Genomic DNA, 26465 nt, shown 5'->3' on the forward strand with positions numbered 1-26465 from the left:
ACAACTTCACATGCTGATTAACATTCCTGTAAAGTTTCATGACTCTAGGTCAAATACTTTTTGAGTTACGTGCGACATAAAAGTGAACGGACGGACGGACGGAAGGACGGACGGACCGACAAGGGTAAATCTAAATGCCCGCCACTAACGTGGGGGCACAAAAATAGAAAGTAAGTCATCATTTGGCGACTCAAATACATTGTGTAGTATAGTACATAGAAGTACCAATGTTTAAACGGAAACGTTTCGGTTCCTGACAATCGTGTAAACGTTTACAAAAGATTGTAAACATGGGAGCCTTACATACAGATCAGCTACTATGAACCACAAGGGCATAAAACATATATCAATAATTTCTATAAATATTTGGTGTGTAAGCCAAATTTTACTAAAAAAATGCATTTGAATATCCATATTGAAATTTTATTTTACTTAAATATGCACTTAAATACACATATTTTACTTAGAAATGCATTTGAATACAAATATTTTACTAAAAAAAAAATTTACTTGAATACCCATATTTTACATTCAGAAATGCATTTGAATACAAATATTTGTTAAGAAATGCATTTGAATACCCATATTTTTCTAAAAAAAAAAGCATTTGAATACAAATATTTTACTAAAAAATGCATTTGGATACCAAAATTTAAATACACTGACTAGACTCAAGCTTTGTATATAAAAATAAATATTCTAGAATATCAAAACATTATCTGTGTCTTGTTTGGGTGGACTTTCCTCTTTCATGGAGGTCGATTTCACAACACCATATTTTTCTTCCTCAATGAATTCTTCTTCACATGCCAACAGAGTATTTGTCCAGTCCTACAAAACAGAAGGAGACACACATGATTACTGCTGACAAAGAAACAAACTCTCCCAAAACTCTGAATGATAGTAAACTAGAGTAAACATTTTTTAAAAGATGTTTATATGTAATAGGATGTTGTTAGTACTGTTGACATTTCTATAAAGTACATAAGAGGGAACTTTCTGGGGCAGATAAACAACTGCAGAGGAATTGTCTGTTCTGTAAAATATAACAGAAAGGGGGAATCCCTTCACACTCCTATTCTATAACAACATCAAATTGAAATACATTTCTCAGACAGAAACAATAAAGGGACTGCAAACAAAGTCATATTCACCATTTTATCATAAACTATCAAATTAGTACATTTGAAAAGAAACAAACTTTCAAAGTTTTCCTTACTGGATCAAAAGTACAAAAAGTGTAAAAAAAATGAAGCGTATGAAACAGCTATGCCTTTTTATACAAAGCACCTACCTCATTTGAAAATGGAGGAGCTTTTCCGCCATACTCTTCTGGTAGATTATCTATATCTACAAAGTCTGCAAGTTTACTCATGTTTTTCCCATGCACATGAATCTGGAAGGAAAAAGATCACATACTTTTTACCTTTACCATAGCAAATTTATACTAGGAGCTTATCTTTAAAGGTTAATTGTTTAAGAGATCAAATGAGGTCAGAAAGCCCCCCACAAAAAATTGTACATAGATCAGCTGGTGCATTTGAAATGGAAAACAAGATTGCATTTGTGAAAAAAATCCTATGCCACCACATAAATATAACAGAAGTAGATTTCTTTTTTGTTTCTATACAATTGAACTCTGCCATAATGCAGTAGTGTCTAGTGAATTTGGGGGTCAAGGTCATATTTCAACATGTCAAATGAATGACAATGTGCAGATGAATTGTGTCTAATGTTAAACAAAGGCCATAGTGCAATAATTGTGAATTTTTACATGTATTGTATGAACCCCGGGGCAGGACCACTTTTGATTTCAGGGCTATAATTTGAACAATCTTGGGAGATGAATCCGGGGGCAGGACCAATTTTGATCCCAGGGCTTTAATTTGAACAATCTTTGTAGATGAACCCGGGGCAGGACCAATTTTGATCCCAGGGCTATAATTTGAACAATCTTGGTAGATGAACGACGGGACAGGACCAATTTTGATCCCAGGGCTATAATTTGAACAATCTTGGTAGATGAACCCGGGGGCAGGACCAATTTTGATCCCAGGGCTATAATTTGAACAATCTTGGTAGAGGTCCAATAGACAATAAATAGACAATGCCTTGTGCGAAATATCTAAGCTCAAGGCCTTGTGGGTCTTTAGAAGAAGATCTTCTTATTTTTTTTCTTATAACTTCTCTTGGCTACCATGACAACCAGATTTCTGCATTGAATCAAATTCTTTGCACAAATTCGGAAGCCCTTTACCCAAGAAACATTCCTTCCAAGTTTGGTTGAAATTTGACAAGTGGTTTTTAACAAGACAATTTTTAAGTTCACTATATAATCTTTATAACAGACAAAGACACACACACAGGTGAATCACTATAATTATGCCAGATACTGCAGTGGCATAAAAAGCACATGCAAAACATGATTAAGAAATACAAACAGAATTACATGCACATTGAAAACTGAAATTTTGTCTGATAATTAGCTTAACTTGAATTTTTTTTTTTCTGTACATTAAAATTATTATTCTTAAGAAAACACAAGAACAAAAAACTCCTTAAAAAACACAGAAGAGCTGTTGATAGGACAACATGCTAGACTATTCTCAGTCCTTGATAGAAAAACAACAGCCTAGATAATGTAAGAATTAACAAAGTAGAAGATTTCATTCACAAAAATACTAATAATGTACATGTCTTAGACATCACTAAGCGCCTAAATTTATTCAGAATCCATTGGTCTTGATAATTGACCAAGAATTTTAATTAGAATAGTATGAATCAAATTTCAAGTGAATACAATCAGCAGTTTTCTGAACGATAAATGTTGCAAGCAAAACTTAAACAAAGAATTTTAAAAGTTCAAAAAGTGTCATTATTCAGTTGAAATCAATGTCAGAGTAATGGCCCTTGATTATGATCTGTATATGTATTACGGTTCCATTGAATATCTTCATATAGTTTTAAAGATTGATGTTGCATTCAAACCTTTAACCAAGAATTCTCTAAATTCAAAAATGGCTAAAATTCAGTCAAAATCTATGATAACAGTTATGGACCATGGATAATGATATATGATCCTGAAGTGACACATTAAGTTTAAATTGAATACCTTCAGTAGTTTTGAATGTTGATGTTGCATGCAAAACTGAACATGTTCAAAAAGGGCGATAATTCTGTCAAAATCCATGCTATTATGGGCCTTATATAGTGACCTTTTGAACTCTCTGTGTGAATTTTCAAGCATATATAATAAGTGATGTTGCATACAAATCTTTAACCAAAGTGTTACACCAATGCCTGTGTGAGCAGAATAGCCCTAATATTCTGCGAAAAAGCAAGCTAAATACCATCTGAAATTTTCCACAAAAAAGTTGTTGGCACTAAATAACTGTAGAGGCAGGTAAGACTGCACAGAGTTGTTGACTGGCCTGACTCTACACTCGTGGCACAGAAAAAGTTATTAGCGCTTCAAGTATTCTAAAAAGTCAAAGTTTAAAATGTAAATTTTACCCTACCCTTTCGAGAAATTTCCTCCTCAAAAATTGTTGTACAATTGCAAATATGACATCAAACAGGGCCGGTTCATTTACATAATGCACTCCTTTTAGTCTCATTGGAAAGCAGTCCTGTAAATAAATAAATAATAATGATTTAATTAATTCTCATTGTAAGACACAGGGATGGTTCTAAATTGAATGGAAAAAATAGATATCCAGAAACCCCTACCAAAATATCCAAAACAACAACACTGGCGGTGGTTTCTTCCAAACTATCTATAATACTAGAACTATCACTAAATGTGATTAATACCCCCACAAGTCTGCTTCGGAAATGAGGATGTTACTAGTAACAGAATACCTTGTAAAAGAATTGAAACATAGAGTTATGGTTGTGGGCAATTAAAGATAATTGTGGTTCATGTATGTTGCATTTCCTTTCAATGTGGTTGGCCATTGATGAAGTTTAATTGAATTACTCTGTAATAAGTCCAGAAAGACAAAGAAAAAGAACAAAGGGCAATAACTCTATAAATACTGAAGATAGAGTTATAGTTCTTGTGCACTGCACTCCCTCTTATTGTGCTTGACCATTGTATGAAGTTGTTTTGAATTCCAACCAGTATGTTTTAAGTTATGCTTCGGACAAGGAAAAGTATCAAAGGGCAGTAACTCTGTATTTTGTCAAAATGGAGTTATGGCTCTTGTGCACTGCACTTCCTTTGAATGTCCTTGACAACTGTATGAAGTTGTACTGAATTCCAAACAGTAGTTTTCAAGTTATGCTCTGGACAAGGAAAAGTAACAAAGGGCAATAACTCTGTAATTAGTCAAGATGGAGTTATGGTTCTTTTGCACTGCACTTCCCCTTATTGTGCTTGACCATTGTATGAAGTTGTTTTGAATTCCAACCAGTAGTTTTCAAGTCATGCTCTGGACAAGGAAAAGTAACAAAGGGCAGTAACTCTGTAATTAGTCAAGATGGAGTTATGGTTCTTATGCACTGCACTTCCTCTCAATGTGCTTGACCATTGTATGAAGTTATAATGAATTCCAACAATAAGTCTTCAAGTTATGGTCCGGACAAAAGAAAGCAATGGAAAAGTAACAAAGGGCAATAACTCTGTAATTAGTCAAGATGGAGTTATGGTTCTTGTGCACTGCACTTCCCCTTATTGTGCTTGACCATTGTATGAAGTTGTTTTGAATTCCAACCAGTAGTTTTAAAGTCATGCTCTGGACAAGGAAAAGAAACAAAGGGCAGTAACTCTGTAATAAGTCAAAATGGAGTTATGGTTCTTGTGCACTGCACTTCCTCTCAATGTGCTGGACCATTGTATGAAGTTATAATGAATTCCAACAATTAGTCTTCAAGTTATGGTCCAGACAAAAGAAAGCAATGGAAAAGTAATAAAGGGCAATAACTCTGTAATTACTTTAGATAGAGTTATGGTTCTTATGCACTGCACTTCCTCTCAATGCGCTTGACCATTGTATGTAGTTATATTGAATTCCAACCATTAGTCTTCAAGTTATGCTCCGGACAAAAAAAGAAGGCAATTGAAAAGCAACAAAGGGCAATAACTCTGTAATTAATTTAGATAGAGTTATGGTTCTTGTGCACTGCACTTCCCCTTATTGTGTTTGACAATTGTATGAAGTTGTTTTGAATTCCAACCAGTAGTTTTCAAGTTATGCCACGGACAAGGAAAAGTAACAAAGGGCAATAACTCTGTAATTAGTCAAGATAGAGATATGTTTCTTACGCACTGCACTTCCTCTCAATGTGCTTGACCATTGTATGTAGTTATATTGAATTCCAACCATTAGTCTTCAAGTTATGCTGCGGACAAGGAAAATGCAACGGACAAAAAAAAAAGCAATGGAAAAGCAACAAAGGGCAATAACTCTGTAATTACTTTAGATAAAGTTATGGTTCTTGTGCACTGCACTTCCCCTTATTGTGTTTGACAATTGTATGAAGTTGTTTTGAATTCCGACCAGTAGTTTTCAAGTTATGCCCCGGACAAGGAAAAGTAACAAAGGGCAATAACTCTGTAATAAGTCAAGATAGAGTTATGGTTCTTGTGCACTGCAATTCCTCTCAATGTGCTTGACCATTGTATGTAGTTATATTGAATTCCAACCATTAGTTTTCAAGTTATGCTCCGGACAAGGAAAATGCAACGGACGTCTGGACCGACCGACCGACCGCCCGACCGACCAACCGACCGACCGACCGACCACCGGGTGACTCCTATATACCCCCCCAAACTTCGTTTTTGGGGGTATAATAATCACAAAGTAATAAATCTTCAATCTAGCTTAATATGCTTAATATTTGAGGACAAGAGGTTTAGGGTTATTTATACATGAGTTAACTACATGTCATTGATTTCTTTGATTATATCTGGGACACAGTATAATAAGACAAGAAACTACTGACTAGAAAGACAACGTGGAAGTGTAATTGCAAACTGTTCATCATTTTACATTGTCAGCTTTGTCCTTCTTTCACTTTGGACACATTTAGTGAAAATCAAACAAATGCAAAATTACCTTTAGACAATAAATGTATGTTATTAAGAAGCATAACACATCAATAAACTTATAGCTTTCAGGATAATGCCCAATTGTTTTATACAGCTGTACCTTGCCATTAAGCTTTCTTGCCATGAAAAACTATAAGGAAATATTCCAAATTTTGTGTTTGGGTTACATAAAGTTTTTGTACAAAGTTGTCTACACCAGCAACATTATAGCTGTCCGAAATTCCATGAACATTTTCATACAAGATAATATACACTGTGTTTGTTTGTTTGTTTGTTTTGGGTTTTTATGTCACATCGACACAGTATAGGTCATATCACGACGTTCCAGCTTTACTGGTGGAGGAAGACCCCCAGGTGCCCTTCCGTGCATTATTCCAGGCACGAACGGGCACCTGAGTAGAACCACCGACGTTCCGTAAGCTAGCTGGATAGCTTCCTCACATGAGAGAATCCAAAGTCCCTGTCGGGATTCGAACCCACAGCGGTGAGGGGTAAGTGGTTTGAAGTCAACGACCTTAACCACTCGGCCACGGACGCCCCACATATACACTGTGACTTAAATGCAAATTTCAATGAAAATAACAAAAAAATAAGATCAGACAAGCATAAAAGTTGGCAAAAACTGCATAAGAGGATAGCTATGCGTCAAAAAAAATTGCCGATGTCAAAAAGTGGACTTTTTGCATACAGAAATATTTGTGAAAATATGATTTCTTGAATTTAATACTGTTTTTTAGATTTCATCAATTAAGCAGGTACATGTAAAGAATACACAATGTATGTGGTTATTGTAATTGTTCTATTCAGTTGTTTAATACCTTTATTATTTATATAATTTACAGCATTTTCTACCTAGAAAATCTTTTATTAAATTATAGATTGGAGTAGGATTTTCCTTATCTATTATTAATGTTGTTGACGTCATTTGTATTTACCTGGGTTAACTGTTTTGGTTCATTGACTTTGTGTAATCTTAAGCTCTCTATAAATATTCAACATTGTGCGTAAACTGCACAGGTTTTGTCAGACACGTTTAGTTACATGTCGTTTCATTAGTTGTTCTTCAATTTCTTGACTTAAGTCTGGGTTTAACAGAATGACGTTATTATTTATATAATTGTTTGAAATATACATTGTTAGTTTAATAAAGGACCTGATCACACATTTTTTTTGTCATATTTTGAAACATTCTTTTATTACATTAATAATCTTTTGTGTTATTAACATATCGTTTCATTAAACAAGAGCTGTCAGTAGGACAGCAACGCTCGACTATTCTTAGTGCTTGATAGTAAAAAAAATGCTTGATACAGTTACCTCCTCCTGTTTACAGGTTGGGGTCATGATGTTGAACAAGTGTGCAAAGTTTCAAAGCCATATGTCAATGGACTTTGAAAATATTTGAACTATTACAAAAACTTTAACATAAATTCTAAGTCAAACAAGAGGGCCATGATGGCCCTGAGGTCGCTCACCTGTATATAGGCCCCCCCCAACCCCCACTCCCCCAACATTGCAGAGCAAATTTAACCCAAGGGCTTTTATTTGCACAAACTTGGTAGACACCCATAAGAAGATGTTTCATGCTAAACATTTAAGTTCTAGCTCATTGGGCTTTTTTAAAAGAATATTTTTTTTTAGTTTTTACTATACACATATAGTTAAAAACAATGACACCCTGGGGCCGGGCCAGTTTTGACCCCAGGGCTTTTATTTGAACAAACTTTGTAGACACTTACTAGAAGATGTTTCATGCTTAATATCTAAACTCTAGCTATTTGGGTTTTTTCAAAGAAGATTTAAAGTTTTTGCTAAACACATATAAAGAAAATCAATGACCCCCGGGGCGGGGCCAATTTTCACCCCTGGGCTTGTATTTGAACAAACTTGGTAGACCACCTATTAGAACATGTTTGATGCTCAATATCTTAGCCATAGCTCTTTGAGTTCTTTAAAAGAAGATTTTTTAAGTTTTTACATATATGCATATAGGGAAAATCAATGACCCCCCGGGCGGGGCCAATTTTCACCCCAGGGCTTTTATTTGAACAAACTTGGTAGACACCCATTAGAACATGTTTCATGCTAAATATCTTAGCTCTAGCTCTTTGGGTTCTTTAAAAGAAGATTTTTCAAGTTTTTACTATATGCATATAGGGAAAATCAATGACCCCCCGGGGCGGGGCCAATTTTGACCCCAGGGCTTTTATTTGAACAAACTTGGTAGACACACACTAGAAGATGTTTCATGCCAAATATCTAAGCTCTAGCTGTTTGAGTCCTTTAAAAGAAGATTTTTAAGTTTTTACTACTGTATGTGTAGAAATATTCGCGGGCTTCAAATTTTCGCGATCTTCGCGGTGACATTCGATCCGCTAATTCATGTTCAGCGCGAATATTTCTACACCAATAATTTCTTAATAGTCATATTTTCGCGCATCTATAGAACAATGTATATTAGTGTGTTCACGGCTGCCATAAGTCTGGTATCCGTGGCGCTTTCAAAGAGTGATTTTACTTTTGTATAAACTGTACATGTAACATTGAGCTCCGTATATAAATCAATTTGCTAGTGTAATATTGTTTGACTTCGATTTGATAATCGGATTCTTGTATAAGTAAATACATGTTTGAACAATACTATTGCATCACGCTATTTATTTCATAGTCTAAGTCATAAACGTCTTGACATCTGATCAGATTATATTTTGTATTTCTAAACAAACAATCCAGATAACACAAAAATTAACGATTCCAACAGATGAAAACATGGAAAACAAAACACAGTTACTCAGTCAACATTTTAACACAATTGGTGAAAATATTATGGTCTCATTCAGTGCTGTTTAGAACTGTGAAAAATCTTTTGTTTGCCATAATCTGTCCGATAAACAAATTGAATGTCTTTGTTCTGAACAATAGCGTATTGTTTGACACCAGGTATTGAAAATAACTGTGAAGTCCCACAATGATTACAGTAAAAAGTACGTAAAATAAAAGAAGGCTGCTTGCGAAAACCATAAACCATAACCTTATCGTGTAAGAGTAATTTCCATTATTTTTAACCTGATAGGTGTGCGCGAATTTATGATTTACGGCAGTTACCTCCGCGAATTCAAAATAGCGCGAATATTTGTATATACCCCAAAAATGGACCTTTCCGCGAAAATTTGCTTCCGCAAATTTAAATACACATACAGTATATGCATATAGGGAAAATCAATGACCCCCGGGGCGGGGCCAATTTTCACCCCAAGGCTTTTATTTGAACAAATTTGGTAGACACCCATTAGAACATGTTTCATGCTAAATATCTTAGCTCTAGCTCTTTGGGTTCTTTAAAAGAAGATTTTTTAAGTTTTTACTATATGCATATAGGGAAAATCAATGACCCCCGGGCGGGGCCAATTTTGAACCAAAGGGGCTTTTATTTGAACAAACTTGGTAAAGACACTCACTAAAGGATGTTTCATGCCAAAATATCTAAGCTCTAGCTCTTTGAGTTCTTTAAAAAAGGTTTTTTAAGTTTTTACTATATGCATATAGGGAAAATCAATGACCCCCGGGGCGGGGCCAATTTTGACCCCAGGGCTTTTATTTGAACAAACTTGGTAGACACCAATTAGAACATGTTTCATGCTAAATATCTTAGCTCTAGCTCTTTGTGTTCTTTAAAAGAAGATTTTTTAAGTTTTTACTATATGCATATAGGGAAAATCAATGACCCCCCGGGGCGGGGCCAATTTTGACCCCAGGGCTTTTATTTGAACAAACTTGGTAGACACTCACTAGATGATGTTTCATGCCAAATTTCTGAGCTCTAGCTCTTATGGTTTTTTAAAAGAAGATATTTAAAGTTTTTTCTTTCGGTTGCCATGGCAACCAGAGTTTTGCATGGAATTAAATTCTTTGAACAATTTTTAAAGGTGACCACCAAAGGAACATTCCTGTGAAGTTTGGATGAAATTGGCTTAGTGGTTTATGAGGAGATGTCATTTAAAGTAAAAGTTTACGGACGGACGGACGACGGATGGACGACGGACGGACGCCGGACGAAAAGCGATCACAAAAGCTCACCCTGTCACTTTGTGACAGGTGAGCTAAAAAGGGGCATAATTCTGTCAAAATGCTTGATAGAGTTACCTCCTCCTGTTTACAGGTTGGGGTCATGATGTTGAACAAGTGTGCAAAGTTTCAAAGCCATATGTCAATGGACTTTGAAAATATTTGAACTATTACAAAAACTTTAACATAAATTCTAAGTCGAAAAAGGGGCATAATTCTGTCAAAATGCTTGATAGAGTTACCTCCTCCTGTTTACAGGTTGGGGTTATGATGTTGAACAAGTGTGCAAAGTTTCAAAGCCATATGTCAATGGACTTTGAAAATATTTGAACTATTACAAAAACTTTAACGTAAATTCTAAGTCGAAAAAGGGGCATAATTCTGTCAAAATGCTTGATAGAGTTACCTCCTCCTGTTTACAGGTTGGGGTCATGATGGTGAACAAGTGTGCAAAGTTTCAAAGCCATATGTCTATGGACTTTGAAAATATTTGAACTATTACAAAAACTTTAACATAAATTCTAAGTCGAAAAAGGGGCATATAATTCTGTCAAAATGCTTGATAGAGTTACCTCCTCCTGTTTACAGGTTGGGGTTATGATGTTGAACAAGTGTGCAAAGTTTCAAAAGCCATATGTCAATGGACTTTTTGAAAATATTTGAACTATTACAAAACTTTAACGTAAAATTCTAAGTCGAAAAAGGGGCATAATTCTGTCAAAATGCTTGATAGAGTTACCTCCTCCTGTCTACAGGTTGGGGTCATGATGGTGAACAAGTGTGCAAAGTTTCAAAGCCATATGTCATGGACTTTGAAAATATTTGAACTATTACAAAAACTTTAACGTAAATTCTAAGTCGAAAAAAGGGCATAATTCTGTCAAAATGCTTGATAGAGTTACCTTCTCCTGTCTACAGGTTGGGGTCATGATGGTGAACAAGTGTGCAAAGTTTCAAAGCCATATGTCCATGGACTTTGAAAATATTTGAACTATTACAAAAACTTTAACATAAGTGGTTACGCCGACGCTCGGGTGACTGCAATAGCTCTACTTATTCTTATCGAATAGTCGAGCTAAAAATTTGTAATTTGTTAAAGAACAAACTTCAACAAACAAGCAATGAGAACATTAAATCTCAGTACTCGAACAGTCAAACTTATTCATGTAAGATGCCGTTAAAAACGTGTTTTCAAAGGACAGAAGAAATTAGCCTAAATAGAAAATCTTTTGTGCGATCAAATATTTGCAAATGATTTTAATTTGCAAAAAGTAACAAATATTTCCACATAAAAAAATTAACCACATATACAGTTTCGTTTGTTAACTGAGAAAAAGAACAGTATTGCTTGCATTGCAAACAAGAGCTGTCAGTAGGACAGCAACGCTCGACTATTCTTAGTGCTTGATAGTAAAGAAAATGCTTGATACAGTAACCTCCTCCTGTTTACAGGTTGGGGTCATGATGGTGAACAAGTATGCAAAGTTTCAAAGCCATATGTCAATGGACTTTGAAAATATTTGAACTATTACAATAACTTTAACATAAATTCTAAGTCGAAAAAGGGGGGTAATTCTGTCAAAATGCTTGATAGAGTTACCTCCTCCTGTTTACAGGTTGGGGTCATGATGTTGAACAAGTGTGCAAAGTTTCAAAGCCATATGTCAATGGACTTTGAAAATATTTGAACTATTACAAAAACTTTAACGTAAATTCTAAGTCAAAAAAAGGGGCATAATTCTGTCAAAATGCTTGATAGAGTTACCTCCTCCTGTCTACAGGTTGGGGTCATGATGGTGAACAAGTGTGCAAAGTTTCAAAGCCATATGTCTATGGACTTTGAAAATATTTGAACTATTACAAAAACTTTAATGTAAATTCTAAGTCGAAAAAGGGGCATAATTCTGTCAAAATGCTTGATAGAGTTACCTTCTCCTGTCTACAGGTTGGGGTCATGATGGTGAACAAGTGTGCAAAGTTTCAAAGCCATATGTCAATGGACTTTGAAAATATTTGAACTATTACAAAAACTTTAATGTAAATTCTAAGTCAAAAAAGGGGCATAATTCTGTCAAAATGCTTGATAGAGCTACCTCCTCCTGTCTACAGGTTGGGGTCATGATGGTGAACAAGTGTGCAAAGTTTCAAAGCCATATGTGTATGGACTTTGAAAATATTTGAACTATTACAAAAACTTTAACATAAATTCTAAGTCGAAAAAGGGGCATAATTCTGTCAAAATGCTTGATAGAGTTACCTTCTCCTGTCTACAGGTTGGGGTCATGATGTTGAACAAGTGTGCAAAGTTTCAAAGCCATATGTCAATGGACTTTGAAAATATTTGAACTATTACAAAAACTTTAACATAAATTCTAAGTTGAAAAAGGGGCGTAATTCTGTCAAAATGCTTGATAGAGTTACCTCCTCCTGTTTACAGGTTGGGGTCATGATGTTAAACAAGTGTGCAAAGTTTCAAAGCCATATGTCAATGGACTTTGAAAATATTTGAACTATTACAAAAACTTTAATGTAAATTCTAAGTCAAAAAAGGGGCATAATTCTGTCAAAATGCTTGATAGAGTTACCTCCTCCTGTCTACAGGTTGGGGTCATGATGGTGAACAAGTGTGCAAAGTTTCAAAGCCATATGTCTATGGACTTTGAAAAAATTTGAACTATTACAAAAACTTTAACATAAATTCTAAGTCGAAAAAGGGGCATAATTCTGTCAAAATGCTTGATAGAGTTACCTTCTCCTGTCTACAGGTTGGGGTCATGATGGTGAACAAGTGTGCAAAGTTTCAAAGCCATATGTCAATGGACTTTGAAAATATTTGAACTATTACAAAAACTTTAATGTAAATTCTAAGTCAAAAAAGGGGCATAATTCTGTCAAAATGCTTGATAGAGTTACCTCCTCCTGTCTACAGGTTTGGGTCATGATGGTGAAGAGGTGTGCAAAGTTTCAAAGCCATATGTCTATGGACTTTGAAAATATTTGAACTATTACAAAAACTTTAACGTAAATTCTAAGTCGAAAAAGGGGCATAATTCTGTCAAAATGCTTGATAGAGTTACCTTCTCCTGTCTACAGGTTGGGGTCATGATGGTGAACAAGTGTGCAAAGTTTCAAAGCCATATGTCAATGGACTTTGAAAATATTTTAACTATTACAAAAACTTTAACATAAGTGGTTACGCCGACGCCGACGCTCGGGTGACTGCAATAGCTCTACTTATTCTTATCGAATAGTCGAGCTAAAAAGCACAAATAAAATGTTTGATATCTTTAAGCCAGGAAAATTTATAATTCAAAGGAAAAGGTGGCTTCTTGTACCTGTAAAAGACTTGCTATACGTTTTGCATAGAAGGGTGTCATCTGAGTCACATGTCCTATCCCTATTCCTTTTAAATCTGCAATCACAACAACGCCTGCAACCTGTGTTTCTTCTTCCTAAAATAAGAAACATTTGTTTGATTATTATTTCACTTGGTTCAGGGTAAGTACTATTTCAGGTCTAGGGTAATTATTTGATAGCACTTTATAATAGAGACACACTACAACTCTCCTTATGCCTCACTCCCCTTGAATACAAAATGCAATTATCTGGCTACTAAACGTTAAAATAAGGGAATTGAGGGTTATACTTGCAAAATTTTTAAAAATGGCAAAGTAAATTAGGCTGACCTAGTTTTATGCCGTGCATTGGCATATCATATTCTCAGCAGAGGGAAATAATTATCTCTGTAGAGAGAAATCATTACCTCTGCTGTGGGAAATCATTACCTTTTCTAGAGGGAAATCATTACCTCTGCTGTGGGAAATCATTACCTTTTCTAGAGGGAAATCATTACCTCTGCTGTGGGAAATCATTACCTTTTCTAGAGGGAAATCATTACCTCTGCTGTGGAAAGCATTACCCTTTTTTAGAGGGAAATCATTATCTCTGCAGAGGGAAATCATTACCTTTTTTACAAGGAAACCGTTATCTCAGAAATAATTATCTCAGCAGAGGGAAATCATTATCTCAGCAGAGGAAAATGATTATCTCAGGCGAGGGAAATCATTATCTCAGGCGAGGGAGATCATTATCTCAGCAGAGGGAAATCATTATCTCAGCAGAGGGAAATCAATATCTCAGCAGAGGGAAATCATTATCTCAGGCGAGGGAAATCATTATCTCAGCAGAGGGAAATCATTATCTCAGCAGAGGGAAATCATTATCTCAGCAGAGGGAACTCATTATCCTGGCAGCTGGAAATTATTATCTCTGCTTGCATTCAAAGGTTTGATTACCCATTCTTTAAATTAAAACCTTTATTTACATTATTTTATATTAACATTATTTTAATTTATATAGTTGATATTTGAATTTCCTATACATATCAATTAAGGCACTTAAAAAGATATGTGAAAGATAATTATGAAATACCCTTAGAATAAAACTGAAAATTGCATATTTGTGCAATTTTTAACCAGATTCTAGCTTAAAAAGTTTAAATGCTTTTCATTTTTGGTCACTTTTCACAATGAAAATAATTATTCTTTAAATAATGGAGTGGGTGAATGTTCTGAACTTCTGCACACAAGTTATTAGTCAAGACCTTCATCAGTTAACACAAAAATCTTGGGGGGAAAATTGGAGTCTCTTTAATGAATAGGATATAAATAATAATTTACCTGAATAACCTTTGACAGTGTCATGAAATTTGTTTTGAATATGTCAGGTAGTGGATATTTAGAGGGATTCCATTTTCCTAAAAAATAAGACAGATTAGATAGAGGATATTTGTTTGTTTCAGTGTAAGATCGAAAAATATTTCACCGAGTGAACACCAGATGCAATATTTTCCACGAGTGGCGTAGCCACGAGTGAAAATATAATAGCTGGGGTTCACGAGTGAAATATTATTTGATCTTACATGTAAAACAAACAAATTTTCTGTTTATTTCATGATTTTTTAACGATTTTTACACCATTTTACTGATTTTTGCCACGTAACGTCATGCTCTTATCTTCATGACGTCATCAAATAATGACGTCACAATGTTGAAGCAAAATATAATTCCATGATTATTTTTAGATTTTAGATGTTTTTCAGCACAACGTTCGTAAATATTTACGAACTACAGTTATCACGTACATTTTTTATTATGATTGACTACATTTCCGCTGAAAAAAACATTCATTAATGATAAATATTTTATTTTTACGCCAAATATAGTTCGGCTACTGTGAAATTATATTTGGTAATCATTACTGTGAAATTATCAGAATATAATTAACCGTTATAATTCAGTAATCTACTGCAAAACATGTAATAATTACTAATAATATATTCTTCTAATACACTTCACTCTCTTTCAATATAAAACAGATTAGACAATCAAATGCATTAACATATAACATATGCACTGAACATAGAATGGAAATGTTTACATGCCTATGTACATCTAAAGAGGTGAGATCAATAAAGTAAACACAAAGAATTTCTAGCCACAAGAGTTCAAACCCCTTCAGGAGCAAGCTGTTATTTTGTTGAGCAAGAATTCTTTTTTAATCATTGCATAGTACTGGTCGGCAGCAGGAACATATTTTGACTGTCTCTATAAGGTTATAGCTTCCTTCATGATCCATACATGTAAACTCTTGCACTTTAAGCAGGATACTCCCACTTTCTAAAGCCATATTTTCAAAGATTTTTCTTCAAAAAGGGGTATTTTCACAAATTAAAGAAATCGCCCTATTTTTGATGTCAGAACTTCCTTTTTGTTTATTGCAAATTCTAAAATCTCCCTCTTTTTGAAGAAAAAATCTCCCACTTGATCATCGTCATTGCCGCCCGCATTAGATGAACTAATTGCGTTCTTAGGATGACGTCACTTAACCGTTATAAATGAAAGTTCATACGCTACTATATGAAAAAATGCATAATGAGAATATCAGTTTTCTTAGTTTCTGTTCTGAAAATAATTGATATGTAATATGCAAGAAAAAGAATCAAACACCAGCTGTCAGTACAGACGGGAATATCTAGCTCTCGGTAACTGTTTAAGTGGAAACTCGGCAGAGCCTCGTTACGGCTGTAAACAGTTACCCTCGAGTTAGATATTTCGGTTTGTACCGGCAGCCAGTGTAAGATTCTTATAAGATGACATCCCTAGTAATTATCAATTTCATGTCCATTAGAATGTTAGATTGGAAATAGTCAGATATCATTTTTTCTTATGCTGTATAAAAATAGGTGTCAATTCAACTGTTTGTAATTAATTAATCACTGAGGCCTACCCTCCTTTCTAATTACATTGCTGTGCATCTGAATTCAAACCCAGCATTATCCTACTGTAACACACTCAAAATTTATATGAGCCGTTCTCCAGAAAAACCTGCAATTATGACCAAAATATCGAATTTGAGGTTTTGAGCAATTATTCAAGTATCATCATTTTCCTGTAGAATACAAAAGAAATTTTGAAATTCTCTCAAAAGGTACCCGAGATACAGCCTTTCGCGATTAGGCACTGTCATGTACATAACCATGTAGAAATAAATCTTTCAATATACCTCAATATAAAACTAATAAGCAATTGAAAACAAGTACAACTAGTATACTTTAGTTTGTAGTTTGTAATTATTCATTATATTTTTGTAACAGAAACCATTAAATAATAACATAAAAAATCACAGGAGTTAGATAATGTCTTTTTCTATCCGTTACCATGGTAACATGAGTAATTCTTAATTAAAACTTGTCTAAGGCTCTTCCTGGACATGTTTCATCTTGAAATATATGGTCGCACATAGGGCCCGAACTGTGTTGTAAAGATATCTGCGTCGTGCAGCAGACAATTCCACCTGGTTGCAGTACTTGTGGCAAGTGTCCCCGTTCAAACTGAAAGTCGTTTGATTTTCATGATGGAGAATGTCTCCTCGGCTTTTTCGCAGCTCTCTTTAACAACCACCATTCCAGGATGATCTCGGCTCATACGAAAATATTGATACTTTTCCTGAAAGGGGTAAAAATATACATGTTAATGTCAGTTATGAAAATTTGTATTATAATGATAACTATAGAAGGCACTTTTATGGAAATTAAATTTGTTAAATCAAAGATGATAAAATGTTACACTTAACATGTATAGATACTATCCTCTGAATAGAATCTGAATAGAACCACATGACCCTAAGACCGCATGTTTTGTTTCAAATTTATCACATTCAAAGTATGTGTATTTAAACCTGTAAATAAAGACACCCGTCAATAAAGACCACACAGACCCTACCCGAGTGATCTTTATATATAAGTTTGACCTGTAATGTATGCACTTTATAGTTATGTTCAAGTATATTTTACCAATATGTCTTTACTTAAGCTGAAAAAAACGCAAAAACTGTACTTTTTACTCTTAAATTAATTGATGCCTTGGAGCGGCTTTTGAAGTACGTTTTCAGAAATCCTTTCCAGTCTCGCCATGGTCCTTTAGGGCCGGATACACGGGCTTGTGTTTGTTTGATTTGATTTAAAAAATTCCGTAATTTACCAAAGCACCCTTTGTTTTGTCCTCGGTAAAGTTTTTTTATGGGGGAAAAGCCAGATCAACAGGCAGCGAGCGTGACCGGGTATCCATCAATACTTTTAACTTTTTCCTGCGTCCAGTCAGAACCCCCCACATCGGGATATCCGCTTTAATATATTTTTTATTCTGTCCTGAAAAAAGAAAAAAATACAGAAAAAAAAATTTAAAAAATAGTTGCTGACTATGTTAAATTTTAATTAGTTTTTTTGGAAAAATTAAAACCCCGGGGCCCAAAATTCCCCAAAAAAATCATCAAAAATTTTTTTTAAATTATAAATAATATTCTAAATATGCATGTTGAAAATTACGTTGATAAGGGCTGACTTTTATTATTTTTAAACCCATGCGAATCTCCCCCGGGAAAAATGTTTAACACCCCTTTAAAAAAACATTTTTTTGGAATAGATGATGGGCCCTTTTTCATCAGGTTAAAAAAGACGCTTGCATTTGAAAAGGGCTTTTTTTAAAAATTTTGGAAAGAAAAGGGGAACCCAAACTTAGCGGGACAAACCTTTTTCACAGACAAAAAAATTTTTTTTCATTTTTCAAGATTTTTTTCAGAATTTTTTATCCAAATTTAAATTTTAAAAAAAACAAATTTTGAAATAATACCCGGTTTTGACGTTTAGTTTTTTATAACGGGACTATAACCCAGCATTGATACTTTAAAATTTAAAAAATTATTTTACAATTTCGATTGGGAAAGGGGTGCTATTAAAATTTTTTCATATAAACCCCAAAGTCTTTTTTAATATTGAACTAATTTTTTTGGCAAAAACAGTTTTTTTTTAAAATTTTTAATTTCCCACACGGGGCATGCATGCACTTTAAAACGTTTTAACGCAATGGTATAAAATTTTTAAAAAACGTTATTTTGCTATAAAAAATTTAAGTAAAAATTTTAAATTTAAACTTAAAAGGGCCACTTTAAAACGAACATACCGGGCCCAATTTAAATGGGCATGTAGTAAAAATTTGTTGGCCCCTTCCCAGGGCCCCTTTTCTTTTCACCCAGCCCACCAACTGAAAAACAGCGTTGGGGCCCGTGAGTTGAGTACCTTTAAAGGGCCCAAATTTTAGCTCATTCTCGTCTACAAAAAAGTTTTATTGCGTTGATGTTTCCGTCATTGCGTACACCAAAAAAATTTCCCACTTTGGAAAATTTGCCCTAAAATTTTTTTAAATTTGGGCCCCTTTCTGTTTTGGGAAGGGTTTGGGGGTTAGCGATAAATTTTTGGTTTGAAATCAAAGGTGAAATGGGGAAGTCGCCTGTCCCCTTCTAAAAACAGACCTTTAGCATTACAAGCATTTGTTGTAGACTTCTTTTTCTTTTTGGGGCATTGAAAAATTTTCCCTTCTCAAAAAGTTTTCCCGGTGCCCTGAAATTTTTTTCATCCTGGGTCGGAAATCCATCACAACTTTTTTAATTTTTTTCACAAGTTGACAAACATGGGTCCCCTTGGAATGCAATTTTGATGTTGGTAAACTTTGTTTCCAGATTTTGGGGCAAAAAAGGGTTTTAAATAAACAGCCGCTTTTTTTTTTGGTTTTAAAAATTAAAGGGCACGATGTTTCGTATTTCTTGTGAATATCAAAGTTTTTGTAGTAGCACTTGGGTAAGGGTAACTGGTGGGATGTTGTCCTGATCCACGTGGTGCAGCCAGTTGGTGGTAATACCTATGTCTTCAGCAGTTTGGGAAATATATGTCACCGCATGTTTTAATATCTTCAAACTTTAAAGATTTGACAGGTTTTTTTTTCCTTTGTTGCCGTGAATTCTTTGAACCACACCATGCTGATCGAACATGTGTTAGAATATTATGAATGAGCGCTCCGCTTGATATCATGGAAAGGCTAACATGAACACAGTCCTACACACTGGTTTCCCCACTAATGAAAAAGTCATGGTGACTTTTCTGACGTTTCTTCCCGCACCCTTTTGTCAATTCATTCTGAGGGCTGTTTACTACACTTTGTCATTATATACAGTTCTTTATCTTGCTTTTCCATTTCCCTAATATTCAATATGTGCTCAAAAATGTCAGAAATAGTAAACTGTTTAATGCAGTTTTTCTTGCACCCACAACCATTCTTATGATACAGGGTAATTCTGTTTCACGTCTTCATCATTTTTTGGGCAGATCACAATCAACTTCTGCTTCACCCTCGCTGTCACTAGTATCAGGAGCCCCTGTTGCGTCATCTGGAAAAGCGTGTCTATGTAATCTTGGACCCGCTGATCAACATCTAACTCAGGATCATTTCGTCCGAGTCTAAACACAGGGTAGATACATCAACCTCCTCCTGCGATCCCCAGGGTGTCGAAACGGGCGTCACACCAAAATGCTCCGGAAAGCAAAACTCTCCAAATCCTGTAAGATAAATAAGTCCGGTGGAGTACTGACAATTATGACAAAACATACAGCTTCTGCGCTAATTAATAGGCTAATATAAAATAAAAAACATTATAATTCACTGCAGAATACAAATTTTCCTTTAATATAACAACTGCTTGTCCACAAAAAATCATACACAGACTGCATTTCATTTCAATTAAAGGTTTTTTTTTTAATAAAAACAATTTAATTTTGACACAGAATTCTACATAGCATTTTATAAAATATGATTGTTAAAAAAAAAAAAAGAAAAAAAAAGTCCGCGCGTCAGGATCGAACCAGCAAAACACTGACTCTAAGTTATTGACTCTAACCGCTCGGCCATGACAGACTTTCGTACTAAGACAATATAAATTTAAGTTAAACTTAATCGTTCAGATTTTGATCAATAGCATACCCATTCCGAAAACAAAACCAACTAAATTTTCTGAAATTTTAATAAAAACTTATCGTCGTTGAAATATATTGACATTATTAAAAAAATAATAGAGATCTAGATCTACTGAGTCCTAAATAATTTTTAACGATTGATTCGATGTCATTCTGGTAGTGGTGGGGTACACAGAAATGTCTTCCAAATTTACGCGAATAACATTTAATTTTATCTGAAAAACAATCTTAACGAGTATGTCAAGAAATGTATGAGAGCGAAATCAACTTACTCTTTGCATGTTTATTAATGTGTTGCTCGATATAAGTTCATCCTACCCAGTTACAAACAATCACGCTACATTATTGTTTACGCGCCATATTTTCCTGATTCACTCTTGCGTAAAATACATCAATATAGGAACAATTGAACAATATAATGTGCAACATACCTAGTTTAGAGTTGATAAAATATATGAATACTACATACCTCTATATCGTTATCCATTTTAAATATCCAGAAAATGTCAAAATTTATCATGTAAACACTGATACATGAAGGTCACTGAACTCACATGTGCTTTCAAGTATGACGTCATATTTATCGGGAAATTCCCAACGTCATAATCAATGTCATTTTGGCAGGTTTTCCTGGAGAACTTATTTCCTAAGTCATACCCAACCAGATCAACTTCAATATTAATTATCATTTTGATCATTAGAAGTACAAATTTCCAACTTTTTATGAATGATTATTGTTACAATCATCTAAGCACATGCAATTGGTATTTTTATATCAATCATCTGGGTTGTATGTGACACTGACATTGTAAAGGTCACAGCTTTATAAGTTGGGTAAGATCTCTGATGTGCCTCTGTGTGTTATTTCTGGCATTAGTGGGCACTCAAGACAAACCATCAACCATCCATTAGCTGGTTGGATAGTTTCCTCTCATGAATGAATAAAAAGTCTCTGTCTGGATTTTACCCCACAGTGGTTAGTGGCAAGTGATTCCAATTCTGTGATATTAACAATTAGGCAATGAAGGCCACTGCGAAAAATACAACATCTACACACAAATTCATATTACAAATATAAATACATGAAGAGAATAGCAATTTTTTTATTATCTAATGAAGAATTTGGAACTTCACAAGAAATAAATAAGACCTAAATGAGGTTTTTTTTGCTCTAGTTTTAAGCCCCTGATATAAAACAGCATACAGTTATGATACCTAACAGTTAGTTATGTACATAATAATCATGGATGTTAATAATAAGTTCACATTTGTGTGTGAGAAGGCATGTAGAGATTTGGAAACTTTTCTCTATAAACATATAGAATAACTCCACCAACTAAGTGCCTAGTTTTTTTAATTTTCTTATTCAGTCTGATGGACAGACATCGAAGAATCGTTTCCATGAAATCAATATCACAATCTGGTTTTAATAATGGCATGTCAGCATTTCAGTTTAAACCAGGAGAACAGAGAATACCCAAGAGTCTATATATAAAACAGACAGTACCTGCTCTGAAAATTAGAACCCTTCTTCCAAATTTATCTCTGTGTGGCAAAACACCTGTGACACCATCTTCTAGTACATGTTTTACTGTAGACGGACGCATATTTCTAAAAAGATCCTTATTCTTCACCTCGCACTTCACTTCAAAATGTTTCAATATAAGCTGAAAGGCTCGTTCACAGTCAAACTTCTTAGCACGTAAAAATCGTATGAGATATGCATCATCTGTCCGAACATGTAGTTCTGCAATGAAAAGCAAAAAGAAAATAAAGGGTTTCTTGGACTTAATGGTTTAGTATTTGTTGAGGTATATAGACATAAATTTGTAGCAACTAGATCCTTGATAATACAGACTGTGTTTTTTGATGATTTACTGGAAGAACGCCTTAGCCTCTTGATTTTGGGAAGAATCACTAAAATTGCTAATTTGGGAAGTGAAAAAGCTGGTGTAAGTTCAGATAAAATTTTCAATGGGAAGAGACTTTTTTATAGGCCTCCCGTTATATATGGAGAAAATCACTGTAATATAATAATAATGCTTGTCTGGCATTTTAACTGATTTTTGGTCATATCTTGGCACTAAGTCAACCTAACTGGATTTCCTGGATAGCTAACCTGAGTAATTACCAACGTCTTCAACTTACCTCTAATGGCTTCTAAATTAGCAATAAGAAACAAAGATACAAAACTTTCAATGTCTGAGATTGACCGTCACTGGGAAATTATGCCTTGCTTATGGGTCAAACCATTGACCAATAAAAAAAACTGTGTTAGAAATTAAAATAATAGCATTTTTTGGCTTTCTTGGGCCTCTAAAATTAACACTTTAAAATTTGATAATTAACAATAATTAAACCAAACTAAGTTCTGCATCAAAGAAAAAATAAAAAAGCTGATTCAAATTCATGGTTCTTTACATATAAGATCAGTTGAAATATTCTTTTTATACTGATATTGTAATCGTGACATTACATTTAAACATAACAATAAACATTTGATAAATCTTATCTTTCAATATATCCAAATTTTTCAAGGTACAAAGCTAGCCTAGTCTGTAATGATTTAACATATGAAAAGGAAACAAACTAAAAAACTTTACAACTAAAACATTGGAAAGTTCTTAAAATTGTCTTAAAAATTACCAAAATTATGAAAATTTCAACCAACTAGACTGACTAGGCATAACAGCTTTTTAAGAAAAATTCCATTGGTAGTGAGTCCTGTTATATTTTATGTCCCAAGTTCTTGCAAAAAGAAAACTAATGAAAGAAGTCACCCTTAAATGAGAGTAAATTGCTGATAAAACCCATTTATACATCTATATACAACAGTAAATAATATAAGAGGAATTAACACACAACAATGCCGGAAATATATACAAAGAAGTTCATACCTTGACAATTCTCTATCTTTTCCCTGAGTATCTTGATATTTTTTGTTCTTGATTCATCAGTCTCAAATAACTCTTCCTCAGCCTGTTTGATGAACTTTTCACTTAAAGTGCAAATATACTCATTGTCTTTCTCCTTTGTTGCCATAGATACAGTTTGTTGCTAGGAAGTATTTAATGCCAGTTCATTTGTATTTGCTTTAAAAAGATAAAAATAAAATAAAAACATGTTGGATCTTACATAAGTTGTCATAATATTTAAGCTTCAAGCTGTCATTGATTCAGTGCAAAGCATATCAATGGTATAACAGATGATGTAACATATATATAATATCGACAATAAGTCATAATTACTTGTCTACAATTGGCTTTCATACCTGTTTAAATGATTAATGAAAATGCTGATTCCATGTTCTGTTCATAATATTAAGATGTGTGTTGTCTATAAATGCCTATTGTGATTCTTTGTCATCACTGCTATTAAGTATGTACAATTGTACATTATATAACAACAACATAGTGTCAGATATGGACACCTGCTTCTGTTTTAAATAATATTTTGTGTAGATTGTCATAATTTGAAGATATCTAATTAATTAGTTAAAAATTTTGATTTTTCTATTTTCAAATGCATATCGATTATTGACATGTGCTATTTAAAAAAGAACACAGTTAACATGGTTACGATTCTTTAAAGTATATTGTACTAAAACTGGTTTGCTAAATATAAGTAAACATTGTTTATAATTAAATCATTGACCAGATCAAGCAGCACTATAAAAAGTTACTTGTCAAGATCTTTACATACATATTGTATATACATGTATATACTATAATGACCTTGAGTTAATGATTATAAGATGATTCATAGGAATCACCTCTATTCAACATTTACTCGCAGAAGTTTGTATTAGAAAATTAAAATAAAAATATAGAATAAAATGCACCTGTATTTAATTAGAATAAAGTGGTTTAAACTTAAGCATATCTAGTCCTAGATCCATTTAAAAACATTTAACAAGATCGAGATTCTACTGTGATCTACACAAAAACGCGAGCATTGTTTCACCTGTTGGTCGTCTTAATCTACCGATATTCTATATTCTGTTTTGAAAATCTACAAACAGTAAAATAAATATATTTATTTATCATCTTACATACTAAAAGTCAATATTATTATTTCTTTACCTCACCTCTTCAGCAAATGGTGGCTTCGGTAATAAAGGGAGGCAAGCGTGTACAGAAATGAGTACAATTGGAAATATTTATTACGAGGTTAAAGCTGCATGCTCTAGATGAGCCAAATATTTCAAGAAAAACAAACTTGAGAAAAATGTATAAAGATTTAAACAAAAGTTAAAAAAGATTCAAGATTCAAGTGATAATAACATCTTATGATTTAGTATTAAATTTATTTCCCCTTAGGCTGAGTGGGTGGCTGCGTGACCGTAAGATACGACTACATAAATGTGTTCTAATAACTGGAGTCTATGACTCTCTTAGCTCCAGCAGGTGAGGTCGTTTTGACCCCTGGTGCTGCTTAAAAATTGTAATACCAGAGGTTACAAAAAACCACCTTTCCTGTTTTGTCGCTATATGACTTGATTGTGTTGGGGCGCCGTAAAACAAAACAAAAAAGTCCGTATTTATCACCGTATTTCTACAGCCGCATGCCATAATTCATAACTTTCAATGTGATTTACTATACGGGTTACAGCCGCATGCCATAATTCATAACTTTCAATGTGATTTACTATACGGGCTACTGATAAGATAAATTTTATCTGGATTACTGATTATTACGTATCAGTTATCAGTATATATATATATATATATATATATATATATATATATATATATATATATATATATATATATATATATATATATATATATATATATATATATATATATATATATATATATATATATATATATATATATATATATACTGTAACCCAGATTTTATGCAAAAAAGACAGAGAAAAATCAGCATCAATTATTTATTTTTAGATATATTCGTTTTTTAAACAATTAAAAAATGTCTTTATTCTACCTAATTGTTAGTAGTTTTATCTTTTATAAATCAGTTTAAATTTTAAATACCGTTATTCATTGTTATTTGAACTTCTTATGACAACACATAGTATGTGGATCACTGAACAATAAAAGCCATTAAAACGGATTGATCGTCCAGTTTCATATGTATCAAAATGATCATCGTTCACCACTTCACCTTCTGTTCAACTATCATTAGCCTGGGATTCAGGCGTTGATATTTTTTTTATTTATTCATAACTTACGCGCTATTTCATACTCGATCGTCATAGATAACACAACATCTCTGGTTTTGATAGTATCAATGTCGATTTGCCGAACAGAAGCACATAAAAAATCGACAGACTGTAACCCAGGCTAAACTATCATATGTATCATACTGGAAACCAACATATCTTGTAACGATGGTCCATTTATATATGGTTGGTCCACGTGATTCATCAACAATAAACACGTGTCTTAATTAAATGAAAACACATGTTCGATACAACAGTTTTATTTAATTCCACTTACCATATAGATTTCTCTAAAATATCAAGTTTTATTCTTACACAATGAGTTTGTCAATGTGGTATCAAAAATAACAACAAAAACAACAACAACAACAACAACAACAACAAAATACATGTATATAATTGAAAGACTGGTGTGAATAACATCTATTTAACTATATTTCAAAGAGTACCTTTGAATATCTGTGAGTCGTTATTCAAAATAAGTTGACAAGCATATCTATGAAGAATATTCACGAAACTCTTGTTATTTAAGGTGCGCTAGCTTTAGAAATGCATGTTTATCTTTTTGTATATGAAAGAGAAATAAATAAACAGTTACTTTCGTTTTTACTGAAGTAACAGTGGGCAAAAATGCTTTGAATAGTTTGTTCAACGGAATGTGTCGAACATCTCAATATAATAAAAATGATGAAAGAGAATTGCTTTCTACACATAAAAAGTGGACATTGCTAGACAGATCTGAATTTCCAATTCCTTTCATAATGTTTCATGTACTTTGTGTCTTACAGAAATATGAC

At 33.6% G+C, this 26465-nt stretch overlaps 1 protein-coding gene across 1 annotated transcript; it reads right to left on the bottom strand.

Annotated features, from left to right (window-relative positions):
* Nucleotides 1-595: 595 nt before the first annotated feature.
* On the bottom strand, nucleotides 596-24597 carry LOC132739352 (alpha-tocopherol transfer protein-like). The gene is made up of 8 exons (XM_060727051.1): nucleotides 24563-24597; nucleotides 23378-23572; nucleotides 21988-22227; nucleotides 14797-14873; nucleotides 13453-13569; nucleotides 3519-3629; nucleotides 1295-1396; nucleotides 596-831 (listed from the first exon to the last, which is right to left on the bottom strand). The coding sequence occupies exons 2-8, from the start codon at nucleotides 23520-23522 to the stop codon at nucleotides 700-702; spliced, it is 924 nt and encodes a 307-aa protein (XP_060583034.1). The 5' UTR covers nucleotides 23523-23572; nucleotides 24563-24597; the 3' UTR covers nucleotides 596-699.
* Nucleotides 24598-26465: the final 1868 nt, after the last annotated feature.

Source organism: Ruditapes philippinarum, unplaced genomic scaffold (assembly GCF_026571515.1).
Source record: "Ruditapes philippinarum isolate M1 unplaced genomic scaffold, ASM2657151v2 ctg607_1_1_1_1, whole genome shotgun sequence".
Lineage (NCBI taxonomy): Eukaryota > Metazoa > Mollusca > Bivalvia > Venerida > Veneridae > Ruditapes > Ruditapes philippinarum.